Source organism: Tachypleus tridentatus, chromosome 8, assembly GCF_004210375.1.
Source record: "Tachypleus tridentatus isolate NWPU-2018 chromosome 8, ASM421037v1, whole genome shotgun sequence".
Lineage (NCBI taxonomy): Eukaryota > Metazoa > Arthropoda > Merostomata > Xiphosura > Limulidae > Tachypleus > Tachypleus tridentatus.
In genome coordinates, this window is record NC_134832.1 from 108,291,531 (window position 1) to 108,307,446 (window position 15,916).

A 15,916-nucleotide genomic window follows, 5' to 3' on the forward strand; every position below is an offset into this window, starting at 1 on the left:
AGCACCAAAGAACAAATTGAAGGTCACTAGAGAAACTGTGCAGATAGATTCATCTTTTCCTTTTTCCAAAACTCCATTCTACCAGACAGGTGATGCCAATGAAAAGTTATTTAAATACAATCTGTGTAACTATTCTGCTGCTATGTTTAATACAATATTGCTTCTTCTGCAATCATCAAGAGGATCCTTAGTGGATGCATTATGGACTCGTGAAAGATTAACCAAATGAGTTGCCAGATGAAATATTATATGTATATGAAGAAGTTAATTGATTCATTATAATTTCTTTGGCACATACAGTGACTTGTGATGAAATCTGCCAGTCTTGTGCTAACTAATTATGAAAAATGCACTATAGTTTTTGATAATTATCCTGATGGTTCTACAACTAAAATTGCCCATCTTTGTAGGTCTTAATCTAAAACATAGGATGTACATTTGATAGTTAATTCACTAAAAATTAAAAAGGAAGAATTTATTCAGAACAAAGTAAATAATCAAAGGATCATAATAGTGCTGAGTGAATATCTTAGACAAGTGGAGTGTTGTATTCACACACGAGAGATAATGTTAATGTGATGATTGTAAAGACAGCAGTCAGCAATCCTACTTAAAACATAGTTGTCATTGCAGATGACAGATGTTTTGTTTTATTACTTCATATGGGACAAGAGAAAAAAAAGGATGAGCAGAACTTGGAATATTAAAGGCAAGGTCATGAGGATGATCATTGGAACAATAGGTAGCAAAGCTGTAACATGCAAATTATAACGGTTGTACCCATTTCACATCTTTGAAAATTGTTGAATCTTTGTGCAAGTACTTGTTCAGAATTTTAGGGCAGTTTGTACCTAATTAGACACAACATGAAAAAGATGTGATTCATAGTAAACTGCAATCAATTGTGCCTGGTGTAAGTGTGACTTTTTTTTGTGTGGCTAAAAAATGAGAAACGTTGTAAATTACTTTTTTCATGATATTTGGTATGTTGTGTATATGCAAAGATAGAGATGTTGGAAACTCTGGTTTTCATGTTCTTGATAATAACGGGTATTTACAGCAGTTGTTTTATCTGTAAAATGTTTAATATAGGGTTTCTTTGTTTTAACTCATTTACACATTGTGTAAAAATTCTAAGAACCTCCTGTTTTCATATACTTAATATTTACCTCTTTATTTCAATTTTACCTGACGATATCACAGACATAAACATTTACTTCCACATGTAATAGCTAGATATTAACTAGTGACTTCCTGACAGTAATATTTTAAAAGTTGGTCATGAAACTGTACTTGTATTTTTAGGAGAACTTGAAGAACTTAGTCAAGTTCTTATTGGTTGTTTTAATAGCAGTAATTTTCAAATTTGAATTTTTTTTGTAGTAATGAAACTTAAGTATTTAATTGAGAAACAGTGTCAGACTTTCCATTTTATGGTACTCAAGCAAACCAAAATATTTAGTTAGAAATAAAACTCAATTCCTTCTAAAATTTTTTTGAAAAATAAAATATCAAACTTAATGTAGGAAAATGTAATAAAAAAACACAGACAGTAATTTCAATATCATCAGACTTTATTATGTTTAATTATATAAATACAACATGGTATGCTAATAATGAAAACAAGTATGTTATCTTATTCTAAATTTTTCCAATATTGACAGTAGTTAAATTATGGTTTATTTAACACCAGCTGTTCATAATAACCTCTCTTGTTCTATTCACATGTAGGTAGGTATAACCTGTTACTCTCACACAACTAACTAATCCCTATTATATCAGCAAACAGGTAACATAGTAAATACATCCCAAGTATACACTATAAACATGACCCTCATACTCTAGTTATTCCTTACTTGTGAAAGAGTAGAATGAGCAAAACCTCCAAACACAATACAAAAATAATTTTCAACTGGTTTTGTGCCAGTTGTATGCAGATAATAGAGAATATGAATGTGATGACATACCAACATTATTTCCATACAGAATACAAAATGAATGACAGGACCTCATCAGTGTTATTTCACATTTTACTTTGTGTTACTATCCCATATTATTGAAACTGAAGGCACATTGTTATTTAACTAACCTCCATATAACAAGCACACATGAAACTGGTAGAATAATATTAAAATCTTATTTCTCACCTGTCTCTGTGTTTCAAATAAACACATAATTTATGATTTTATTCTTATAACAATTTTAACACTGCTATATAACAATTTAATAAGATTTAATGTGCTATATGAAACTGATGTCATGATATCAACTTCATTATTTTACACTTCTCTCATCATTACTATCACATCATTACAGAATGTAAAATAGATGAAATGTACAACTTCAAACTTTTTTTTTTACTTGAATAATGCAAAGTGAAATTCTAAGATACAGTCATTGTTGCTTCAGAATGGTCTCATTACAAGCAAAAAGGTTACACAAACAGTGAAAATAATGGCACAGCATTAAGTATACCACTAAATTCTGGTTATTCTTCATAAGTAGTACACACTATTTGTTTTTCTGTTGCAAATGTTGTAGTGTGTTAGCAGGAAATCAGATTTCGCATAATTTGACTCTAGACTGCAAACAATCACAATGAATTCTATAAATGTCCCAAAACCAATTGATAGGAAGTTAGAAAAGTAATTTCTAACAGTGAGGCATGTACTTTAAACAATGTTTTTTTTCTATTTCAACTACCATTTCAATACAGGTTTAAACTATTAGAAAGAAAAAATTGTTAAACACTAAAGCTTACTTAAATTCCAACTTTTGGCTACATCAAAACAGATATGTGACCTAATAGCATGTAATGACTGTACATCATCATGTGAGCATAAAGCATCAGCCTATTCACTTTGCATTGAATTAATAGCTACAAAGTATAGAAATAATTAACAAATCAAAATCAAAATCTAAACTGGCACTAAATCTTAAATTCTAGTTTTTGGGGCTTGGTGCACACATGCACATGATTTATTCAAAATAATCATTTTCAATTGTTTTCTCAACAGCAAATCAATTAAGGCTATCTGCTGCTGTTTCTAATTTTCTACTATTAACCAGAGGAAAGACAGCCAGTCAGCAGCATCCACCATCCATGCTAAGGGATTTAAATTGAAAGGAATATTTTGTGGGATCACACAGTCTTGATTTATGTTACTTATTGCAGTAATTTATGATTAACTTTTCTCACTTAGGTAAGTTTTAAGTTTAAACAAACTAAAACAAGTATGTACAGTATATTTTTACTTTGCCATGTTCTTTAAGTTTCAGATGAGTTAACTTTGCAGTAAATTTAAGTATGTTTACAAAATGTTTTATCAATGGAGGTTATTAGTGAAACATTTTGCATTCAACATTGTTGTGTAATTAAACTTGTATTTGGGAAAGTAGTGTGTTATTTACATGCTTTAAACATATCACATAGCTAAGACATTCAGGTAGGTTAATATCAGTATTCATTCTGTAAGGAGATCTGTTACAAGTTGGAATCTATGAGTGGGTTATCACTTTCTGCTAAAGGATGTTTCACTGGAAAGATATATGTGTGGAAATCATTGAGAATCTTATACAAAGAAAAAACATACTGAGCTGGGATCAGTGAGTTAGTTTATTTTATTTTACAGCAAAAATATATTACTAAGATGAGATGTTTCTGAAGATTGTTGATAACCCTATAGGAGGTGGTATTAATAGTGTGGGATGCATGTGAAGAGGCAAATGTAGGAAAAAGAATAACAGCACTAGACAGTAGGTGTGTTACTACTTCCATTCTAAAGGGGCTGATATTATTAAGCCAATGGTATTAAGGTGTACAATGTTCATCCTGTAAGAAGAGGTATTAATAAGTTGAAGTGTGAAAAGTGATTTAAGTAAATCCTCCTGTAAAAGGAGTAATTAAGAAGCTGGGATGTATGTAGTGGTGTGAATAACCCTAAGAATGAGATTTTTGTTGAGGTTAATTTGATTATCCAAGAGGGAAGACAATTACTGAGCTAAGGTGTCTCCCTCTTTCCTTTTTTTTCTCTCTCTCACCTTGCTAATATTCTACATGAAACCTATTAATCACAGTTAAATAGATGAAAATATGACATTCTTATAACCTTTAAAAATGAAATAAATATTTTCAAGTTTTTCAATAAAGGGAAGCTTTTACACACTCCTGAGTGTTACCATCAGTACAGAGTTTTTCAACATTTTTTGTTCACAAGACTTTACAGTCATATTGAGTCTAAACTTGATGTTCCTATAGACATCCATAAGACTTGATAGCAATGTAAAGACAAAGCATGGTGTTATTAATGGTACCCACAAGACTTGACTTTCAAGAAAGAAAAAAAAAAAAATGGTGCTATTAATGACAGCCACATGACTTAACAGCCATATTGGGATATTTCTTCAGCACAACATTCTGATTGTCATCAAAGTACAGCATACTGATCTGAGACAAATCTGTTGGGGCACAACATGGTTGAGGAACCTTTGTTGGGTCCATCAAATGGACTAGTGTCTGCACAATTGCATGATTAGTGGCATTCATGGGGGTGTTCAGAGGAAAGGCACACTCACCTTGACAATAGGATGCTGCATAACCATCAGGAGCAATTATCCAGTCCTACAAACAGCAAAAACCATCTTTTTGTAGTTAACACAATCTCTTAACAATTACTAAGAAAATAAACTGAATTGTATATTTTCACAAATACAGAAGAATTATTATGACCTTGAAATATAAAAAAACACATTATCTTACTAGTGTGTAACATTGTATCATTGTAATGAAATCTGGGTAATTTTTTCTATTTAAACATATCATTAAGAAGTATATCAAATATATTAAAATGTATAACAAGTTATGAAGAGAGTATCTAGCACTCAAAAAATTAGCATATATTACAAATAAAACTCCACAGACAGAGATTCTAGTCCAGTAACTTTGGTTGATGTAGCCTTGGTCTGAAACAACATTTTTCAAGGGTTTCTGTAGAATCTTCCAAAGCATGCTAAGTTATTGTAAGGAGTTTTGCACAAACATATAAGTGGACACTTTATGGAGCTCTGTGCACAGAGGCTGTACTCCCAACTCTTTGGATGAACACTCATTCCAGCACTTTAACAACTAAAATCATGGGTTTTTCTATTCCTATCCAATCATTCACATACTGTCCGACTACTGTAACTATTTCACTGTTCAGCTTATATTTCTCATTGGTGGTTACTTTGATGGCACTTCTAATTCCACTGTTACTATCCTACCAGAAGTCCTATTCTACTTCCTTTACCTGACAAATCTGTATCCTTGACATTCTTTCCTTAGCATTGTTCTACTGTTACCATTCCTTTCCATATTCATATTCTGTTTCATTCACCTGAAAATATTCTATCCTAGACAGACCCTGATTTTAACTTTTGAAAGCACTAGATAGTAAATAGTTACTAACTGTTCTTTTTTCCACCAGAAAATTCAAGACTGCTACTAGCTGAAAGTTGGTAAAGCATTAGAAGTCAATAAAAGTTTTGAAATAGATTGACTTGGTACTGAAAAATTTTTATTTAGAATATGAAACATTTCAACAAGATTTTGTCATCTTGTGGTACAAGTATGTAAGTTTATATACAGTATAGAACAAAGACACTCACATTAGACTGTTTTATACTATAAATATACTCATGTATCTCTGCAAACTACTTGTATGTGAAGATGACAGAATCTTGTCTGAACATCACACATTCATAACAATGTTTTCTCATTACCCAATCAAGCCATTTCAAAATCTTCATTTTCTACAATATTAGTTCCTCATCATCGAGAAGTCAACAAAACTAACATTTTTGTTAATAATGAACAAATTTAATAGGAAAAAAACATTCAATTTCAAAATACTTTCAGTACATTTATTTTCAGTCTTGTGTTTCATTGTGAAGTCTTTAAAGGCTTTATTAATAAGGTGGAGGTCAGCATATACTACTGTAAGTACCATCATCTGGTACTAGCTTGTACTTCTTTTTATATAAATTCACAGAGTAGATAAAAAAAACTGAATTTTTATGTAATTTTTCTTTCTTCAGAAAAATCTTACCTGCCACCCAAGATCTTGGAAACTTACAAAAAGGGTCCTTTTTTGGCAGCTGCGTTTGGATGGATAGTGAAAAGGAATACCTAGTTATTAGAAAACCTGGTTTAGAAATATATTATCAATCAAGTATATTTACATTCAGTCTTTGTTGTGAAAAACTTGTAAAGATTGGGATCTTTTTTCTAATCTTAATTCTATTATGCCCTAAAGATGAATATTTTTCTTATAATTTCATTATCCTATTCATTGTGTGTAATCATTAAGTATGGTAGTACTTAACAGAAGGGACTGTGATGAAATAAAATGACAGCTATAAAACTTGCCTGTTTAAAATTATCTTTAAAATGTCTAAATATTAACAATGGCTATCTCCCAGTATTGGCTAAGCAAAATTAAAGCTTATTGTACTTATAAAGTATTTATATGTATTTGTGGAGTGAATTAATACTTCATTATTTCAACACATTTTAATATAAATAAGTAAATGACTTTTCCAGACAAGCATTAAGAAAAAATGATGAAATCTTCAAGCTGGAGTCCCAGTGATTCCTTCCTTGTATTTAAGAGGTTACTGCTATGCATATATATAATATATATATGTCACTACTTTGGGCATATATTAGATTCAAAGGTAGGTTGCTTGAGATCCAAATGAGAAATAAAATTTAATCAGATATATGCTCACCTCATAGTTAGTATTGTTGGTGCACAAAAATATATCTAATAAAAAGGAAATAAGCATGTACAATAGGGAAATTTTATAAAGACAAGTAGGGATTGATGTATATGTAATCCAGCTAGCTGTAGTAACATAGAAAGTTTTAATGCTATACAAAATAGTAAAACAAGAAAGTCAAAACTCCAAAAACTGAGGTTCCTTAAAGTTTTTAAAATTTTATCTCTACTTTGGCTCAGACTAACATATAGTAATTTTCCAAAGAAGGATTTCTTTTTTTAATTTTAAGGAAATTATTTTTTTAGTGTTGACGTCCTTGTTTCAATACTTTTTGTAGGATTAAAACTTTCCACGTTGCTATAGTTAGCTAAATTACATACATATATCAATCCCTACTTGTCATTATGAAATTTAAAAAATATTTAATTATACTTGTTGTAAGTAATGAATGTTATAGTTTCTAGCCTGATTTACTATCTACTATCCTAAAGAGGTAACAATGAATGAATTTTTCTTACTTTATATTACGTTAAATCTACACGTACATAACAATCTGTAATATCTATAATATTGGAAAACACTAATAAAGCAAGTTAAATTGAAATTTACATTTGTTTTTATGTTTCTAAGATAAAAAATTTAAGTACCAGTGAGCCTGATGCTTTAATCAGCAAAAACAAATGTTTGCATGGTTTCAGCTGTTGATTGTTTATACAATGGGTGAAGTACTTAACACTGAAATAACTTTTCAATGAAAAAATTATTTGACTATTCAGAAATATAAGTTAATTCTGTGGAAGGCTGCAAACATTTTAATGAACTACTTTCTCATTAACACAATAATCAACAGCAACTTTATGTAAAATGATAGATTTACTGCTGTAGTAAAACCAAAGCAAATGAATTCTTTTTTAAACACCTAATTTCTATATTGTCTCTTTAAGGTAGAGTAAACAATTTATTACATTTTGTGAGGCATTTATATGTATTTGTATTTGAATATACATACAAATTCTGCATGAGCATAATTACATGTAAAAAAAATGGTGACACAAGCTTTAATAGCATTATTTATTTTTAATAAGTAAGTAAATTTGCAAATTACCTCCACTCTTCAACCTTATTATATGAATCAAACTACTTTAAAAATTTGGTACATATAGAAAGTCACAAAGATGAATAATTATTGAAACTTAAAACTGCATTTTGAGACATTTTAAAAATAGTTCTTGCAAATTACATCAATGAAAAATTCAGAAACATCTGAGCTTCTTAATAAAACAGTATTCATAAAAGATATTTCTTCCAAGTTTACAGATTACCCAGATAATTTGTTATTTGAACATTCTCAATTTTATATACACGTAATTCACTAATATCTGTATATTCTAAAGTACAGGTATGGTTAAGAGGAACTCAGTTAAACAGGTATTTGATAGAGAACATTACGAAACCTTAGCTAAGCTTAAATTCATGTCATTAACATAACGTAGAAAACTGGGAAGAAATCATTCTGAGCACCTTAAACAAAAGTACTGAACAATGGATATGTTATTTTACAAAAATTCTAAGCTTCTGAAACAAAAATACTTACCAATCAAATACTTTTTTATTTATTGTTTTTTAATATTTAATGGTTTACGTTTAAAGCAAATATTTAACAACTTGCATTTGTACCTTACACTGACTTCTAATGTTTATTTTGTTTATGATAAAAAATTTTAATTTTGTAAAAGCATTAGGTTCACTCACAGTGTAGAATTTTGTGTTTGCTTCTGTAACTGAGATATCAAATAATAAAAAAATTTGATTTTATATTTTTTCTCATAACTAAATTGGCCTATGACTCACCTGTGTTAGTGTAGGGACTCCAGTTCTGCTGATCTCGGTTGCTGGTTCTCCTCCTTGGAGAACGTCTTTGTCTTATGTTCAGATTAGTAGGTGTTTTAAAAAATGAAACCATAAAAGGCTGTCGATTCTCTTTACCATCAGCTCCTACTATTCCTACTTCATGTGGATCAATGTCCTGGTCTGTAAAAAGCAAACTTATTTACAATTAAAAGAAATACATATGTTAAAAATAATTACACAATAAAAGTTATTAATAAGAGGGACTTGGTTTTAAAAAAAACTGTACATATGTTTCAGTGTTCTAAGACACCATCTTGAAGATATGTTTAGTAAGACATTTAGGGCTTTTTAATTTATTTAAATCTAACTTTCTCAGTGAGTGTAGATTAGTTTTTAACATATAAGCTTCCTCAACACATTTCTGCAAAGTGAAGGCTTTTTGTTGTTTTTAAATATATTACTATTTTCAACACTATGTTTATTACTTACTGCTGTTTTTAATTCCAGTGGTTTATACTGTAGTTTTCATACATTTGTTTTTCATGTTTTGAGGTTCAACAGCAGTCACATACTCTCATATTAATTCTCTTTACTTGTTATAGGTCAGAGACCAATGGCATCTTTATTCTAAAAGTTACTGGATACATTTAGAATCTACACAGACAACAACATAATTACCTGGATGTAATGACATTTTTGGACTGCAATCTGGGCATATCAAGAATATACAAAACCAGTATTGATTTTACTACTGCTGTAGAACCTTAAAATATGAATCCATATGTAATTACAATTTTATTTGAAAACAATAAACTAGTAGGTGACTTCACAAGGTGGTATATAATTATAAAATAGGAGATATTGTAACCTGTCATGATTTAATCATATCATTCCATTTATTGTCCTTACACATAGGCTTCCATTTTGTTTGATCATAATGTCAACATGTAATTATGTTTTTCCTTAATTTGCTGAGGTATGAACACCAAAATTAAATGAATGTAGTACTATACATGTTAGCCTATACTGTTTGTTGTTTGGGAGGAAAAAGGGAAACTGACTGAATGAAAGGAGGCTCACATATAAGAGATTTAATAGGTCAGGCTGGTATGAAAGAATATAATATTAATTACATTATACAGATATATGTATATATATATGTATATGTGTCTAAAACATCAATTGCAGAAATTCACTAACACTTAAAATACTTACTTCAGTATATAGATACAAACCCATCCTATAAACTATAATATAAATTACACCATTGATTCTAACCTCCAAGTCAGATCACATAGTCAGATCATATAACACCAAAATACCAACCTAAACCAGCAACTTTCATATCTAGATACAGTCCTAAATTTTTGTCTGGAAAAGCCACCCAAGTGACCATAGGCTCTGTTACATTGAACACTAACCATCCACTTTGTTCATGCGAGATTTCCTTAGTCTCCACAACAGTAGTTTTAATTTCCCTATAAACAAATATAGGCAAGAAACTGTAAAAAGTACCATTTTATTAAAAATGCAAATAAAACAACTAAAAGGTCAGCATTAATACTTAATATAATTCAACAAAATAACTTCTTTAAGAAATTTTGATTACAGTCTCTTTAATTTCTGTATGAAATTGGTGATTTATCTCATTAAAAATTGTATATTGATAATTGTAAAATTTTGATTTATGATAAAGGAATCAAAGATATTCTAGGAATTACACAAGCATAAAAGTATTTATTGGCTTAAACTGAATTTTAGGTCTGTTGTTCATGAATTTTCACATAACTTTAGAATTCATTTCTTATAAAAAAAATGATCAGTCAACTAATACATACAGTAATGTCTAAAACAAAATAGAAAATTTGGTTCATATGTATATATGTGTGTGTTTGTCTAGTTTTCTTGGTTTCTGTATGATACAACTGTCAATTTAACACAGAATTACTGTGTGCTTTGAAAAATATGTAATATAACACTTGGTCAGTTGTCAAGATTTTATGTATATGTGGGTTTGGATTTTTCCACAGAAGGTGTCTCTGGGTTGTTGACAATAAATTCAAACAATACATTATTCCATGAGTTATCACAGTCATATCCTGAACTCTAAATAATTGTCTCCTTTTCATCAAGGTCCACATAACACATAATGGATTAAATTACCTTAGAACACCCTGTGACAAGATAAATTATTTTCTTTATTCAAAAGTGACACTCATTTTAGAATATTAGGCATTACAACTAACCAGTCACATGTAGATGAACTTCACATTTTCTTTCACTAATTAATTTTCTGACTACACTGCACTTCATTTGTGCTCACTTGGTCATCTATATTTATACATTGTTCACTAAAGCCTCAAACTTTCTCTAAACTATGCAAGTAGCACTGTAAGGTAATAATACTCATTTAAAGTCACAAGAAAAATTCCAAAGATTTGAGTAACTTGGTATCAACCATACCACAACAGTTGAATCACACAAGTAATGTATGTCTCTTATGGAGTTATGTATTCACACTTGTCATAACTATCACCTCTGAAGTGATTAACACCCTTATCATGAAACCTAAACAATAATTTAATATTAACTTATAAATTAAATAATAATGCCTATATTATATAGTTTTGTATGTCCAACATCAATGTTAATGAAACTAATATTGACTCTGATTTGTTTAAATATTTTAATAAAACTAAAACTAAATAATTTTAAAGGGCTAATTAAATAGTTCTGAAAGTGTAATATAAATGTCCAAAACAAGGGTAATGCACTGAAATAAATATGATTGGAAAAAAACTTGTCTCTTGTATGAAATAATTATTCAAACTATATGTGATGAGTGACTACAGATTTGTTTATTTTCAGATACTTGCATCAAGTTACTCCAAGGCTGTCTATGCTAGTTGTCCTAATTTGAAGTTGTAAGACTACAGGGAAGACAGCTGGTCAGTAGCACTCACCATCAACTCTGGGGTTACTACTGTCTAACCAGACACTGGGATTTACATATCAGGTAAACCTGAAGATGACCTAAGAAGGTTGAAATATTGTTCTCTGCTTCATTAATAAAAGTGTTATTACCCATATCAGCCATCCTGAGATACATTTATACTTCAAGTGGATTTCTTATCATCACTCAAGCATGATTTATTTTAGATCCACAGTCCAAGCAATTGTAAAAGGAGTTTGAAATCTTCTATTATATTGTCTATAGGATGCTGAGATTTTTTTAATAAGAATATGTCTAGTAGTAAACAAGTTAGCTATTGTTTAACTCTTTGTGTCTTGGCTATATTTACAGTGGCATTTGGTTTTACTGCTAATTGTTTAAATAAAATATATAGAAATGTTATAAAGAGTTAAGAAAGGTATTAAAAGAATGAATGAATCCTGGTTTATTAACTTAAAACTGGAAATAAAAGCAGGTTTTAAACATATTACAAAAGAAAACAAAAAATAATTGTATTTTCTTTGAAATGTGGGTCATTCCACACCAACTCACCTAGGGCTTCCTAGTTCATGTTATACATTTCCTTGAAAACATTTAAGCAAAAACTTCATTTTTATTTATTCAGCCATGCAGTACAGCTTTAGGATTTTGCATGGCTAAATAAATCAAAATGAAGTTTTTCACTCGACATTTTTAAATCAAATCTATGGCATAAACTGGGAAAATTGGTATGGAATGACCCATACATGAAAAGCATTCTTGTTAAGCTCATGAACCAAAATTAAATATGTTTATTACATGGTTTTGGCCCCCCAAGTAGCATAGCAGTATGTCTGCAGACTTACAACACTAGAACTGGGTTTTGATACCCATGGTGAGCAGAGCATTAAAAATTGTGTAGCTTTGTGCCTTATTTCAAACAAACAAAGAATACATGGTTTGGTCTGTTATTTTGGACTTTTTTCTCGAAAGATTTATAGCAAAAGGTGGTAGGTGTCAAATGATGCTTTTGATAAAGTTAGATACAGAGATGTTTAGGAAGTTACCAGGGTTCTTATGTTTCTACGAAAGAAAAGTAATAACACTATAATTACAGAATAATGAAACCCTAAAAATGGAAAGAAATTACATGTAATACTACAGCATCTGTTGTTTTTTTGAAATGAAAACACTCTTGTTATGCCTATCTCTGTTTTATGGTACTTAATTCAATATGGAAAAAAATGTTTAAACTTACTATTTCAGTCATAACACAAAGTTGGTTATTACTAGGAAGACAATTCCACATCAACACAGTTTTCCACATTCTTCTGGACTATTAAACATGAGTTTAAACTTATGATGATCAGCTTAAACTATTTTCTTGAGGAACATATTAAATAGTATAGTTTTTAAACTTGTCCATGTCAGTTACTTTCTTAGTTTACTAGTTACTATAAACAAAATGTGTTTCTTTTGGAAATTATTTATATCAAATTGCTAACAGAAAATCAAAGTGTTTGTATAGTCCACATTATGAATTGAACTGTAACCCAGTAGTTACCAACCTTTTTTATACTTTTAAGTCAGCAGTGTATCCCTGATACATATAATTTGTTTAAAAACTTAAGATTAGTTTAAAAAGTAAATCTGAAGAAATAATTCAAGGGTGAATAAAAATATGAGAATCTTGAGCACTAATTATTAAGGCATGTTGGTAAACTCTTGAAAATTGCCTTCCAATTTTGAGGTGTGGGGTTTATTTTCTTTCTTAATGTTTTCCAAATGTTCTTCTATATACAATGAAGTGGTAACCACTACTATATCCTAAAAGTTCTTTTAGAAACTGTTTAAAACCCTACCCAAAAGATGACCCTTCAGTTAAAAAGGACAGATTTAAGGTGTAATTCTCGAACTCTTTGTGGTGGTTCTGATTAATATCCAAGAAAAGTCGTAACTCAGCTTTCATGATATCCTGTTCTGGAGACACCTCACTGACATCAAACCAAAATCTTCGATGTCTTTCATGACGGAGATGAGGAGAGTGATGATGGACTGTGATAAATTAAAGGAAAATACCTCAATAAACTTTTGATTCATATAATTGGTACTTTCAATAATAATTTGTATCTGAAGAGTGTTTGGGCCAGTACATTCAAACATTAATAAACAGAGCCAAATATAATTTTGGTTGAGAAATTTTCAACAGATAACCACATTACATAGATATACATATCTGCCAATTATAGCTATAAACATTATTTTTTGACTAATAAACTTATAAAATTGTACATTTCCTACAAAAGCTTCATATTTGTCTCTAATAACCCATTGTATGTACATTATTTACTTCTTGTCCTAAGATACCCACAACAGCCATGATAATAACACTACTCAAAACAAGGCACTTGTATCTAACAACACAAAGCAAAAACCAAACAAAATCTATACTATATAGAAAGATGAGGAAAACAGTTTCTTTCAACAGTTAAAAAACAGAATAATAAATGAGGGCATAAAAATAAGTATATTTTATTTATGAAAACGTATATATATAATTTTCCTCTACATAAATTTCAGTATTTAAATTATGTTTATAAAATAATCATAAACTATATAAAATCTATATTTATCTACATAACATAATGAATGAAGTTAATTCTGCTTCATTTCACTTTTAAATGCTTTTCACTTGTGATGACAAGAAACCCACTTAAAGATGACCTAAGAAGGTCAAAATGTTGTTCTGTACTTTATTTCATTTAGTTTAATACCCATACCAGCCATCTTGAGAATACATAAATGCTTGTCAGTGTTTAAAAGCAAAAAACATAATTAAAAATCATTACTACCTTTTTAATTTTAGCTCAAAGTTTTATTTCAGAAGACTCATTGTTTATGTCACAAAAGATATTACCACTAGCTTTCTAAAAGCTAATCCTCCTATAGGTTGTTAAAACAAAAGTATTTTTACTAAATTAATGAAAAGTATAATATATAAATACTACACATCTCACTCTTTCATAGTATATATAAATATATATAATATCCACAAATTATTCAAGTCCTATTCAGATAATCTTAAATCTGGTTGAACACATACTAAATTTAGTTGGAGGCATTACTTTCTGTAAAGTGTCTAACTGAGGATCTTATCTACTTTGCATAATCTCACTTCACACTCCTTACATCAACAATTTACATTTGAATATAGTTATATGTACATTTTCATTTACAAAGTAATAGTTTTATCACTACAGATCATTAGATTTTCATCATTAGTTCTTTTAATTTATTCAAACTACAACATCAGAACTTGTCTCGTTCAATCCACCTGTAGAAAATCACTATACCAGTTATTTTATATATTACATTCCCTAATCTCAACTATTTGTAGAAATCAAGCAACTGCATGCTACATTTATAATTAACCTTGATGTTACTATGTGATGAAAAGTGTTAACCATACAGCAATATTTTACCATGGTAATCCAAATAATAAATATTATTTTCTAGTTGTTGCATATAAGGAAGTGATATTATTATCTAAAATTAGAAATTTGTGCAACATAATAATAGTTACATGTTCAAACTGTAATAATGATTAACTTCAGATATTACAATTTTTAAGTTTTTACCCTTGTCTTAACTTTTTTGGTCTGAGAACAGATTTTTACCTCCATGAATTATGAAATATACTTATTACACTGCAATTAGCACAGAAAAATATAAAACTCAGTAATGTATTGAAAGTAATAACGAATAACTGAAAAGTCCATAATCTGTTTTCATACAAACACCAGAAAATGTGCACAGTGTTTTTATTCATCATGTTTTCTAATATCTTTATTGCATATCTCATTCTTTTAATTAGTCTTCATATAAAGGCAGGATCTGCAGCTTTTAATAAACTTGAATAGACTTTATTTATTGTTTACTAGGATTAAATGTCTAACAAATGGATCTGTCACTCTACAGCCCAAATAAAGTGTTTCTTGAAGTATTGTAGCTTACAAAAGTGTTCTCCAAGATATTTTAATTTTCTGCACCCAAAGATGAGGATATTGTTCCCTGAAGTTTGTAAGTTCCAGTAAGTAACCCTCAGTGTCTGAAGACAGAAAAATTCCCAGAGTTTAAAAGTCTGCATTTTTTAAGTCCAAAAGGCTGTCAAAGTGACTGAGAAAGGCTGAAAGCCAAGATAATTTATCAAAGACTGTAAGTCTTATTTCTAAAAGTATAGTAAATGTTCTTAGATTTTTAAAACGGCTTGATAGAGTGTTACTAAAAGGTTAGGAGTCCAGTGTTATATCATTCATAACTAAAAGTTCCAGTACAACATTTTAATGACATATCTATGATATTTCCTAAAGCCTA

General features: G+C 29.6%; 1 protein-coding gene across 1 annotated transcript in view; it reads right to left on the reverse strand.

Moving 5' to 3' along the window:
• Positions 1 to 1,556: 1,556 nt before the first annotated feature.
• Positions 1,557 to 15,916, reverse strand: part of gbb (TGF-beta family member glass bottom boat) — a 37,223-nt gene continuing 22,863 nt past the window's right edge. Inside the window, exons 2-6 of the mRNA XM_076450747.1 lie at positions 13,405 to 13,597; positions 9,937 to 10,088; positions 8,611 to 8,790; positions 6,087 to 6,166; positions 1,557 to 4,621 (exon numbers count right to left, since the gene is read on the reverse strand). Coding sequence (XP_076306862.1) covers positions 4,361 to 4,621; positions 6,087 to 6,166; positions 8,611 to 8,790; positions 9,937 to 10,088; positions 13,405 to 13,597 — 866 coding nt within the window. The 3' untranslated portion in view covers positions 1,557 to 4,360. The remainder of the gene's footprint in view (positions 4,622 to 6,086; positions 6,167 to 8,610; positions 8,791 to 9,936; positions 10,089 to 13,404; positions 13,598 to 15,916) is intronic.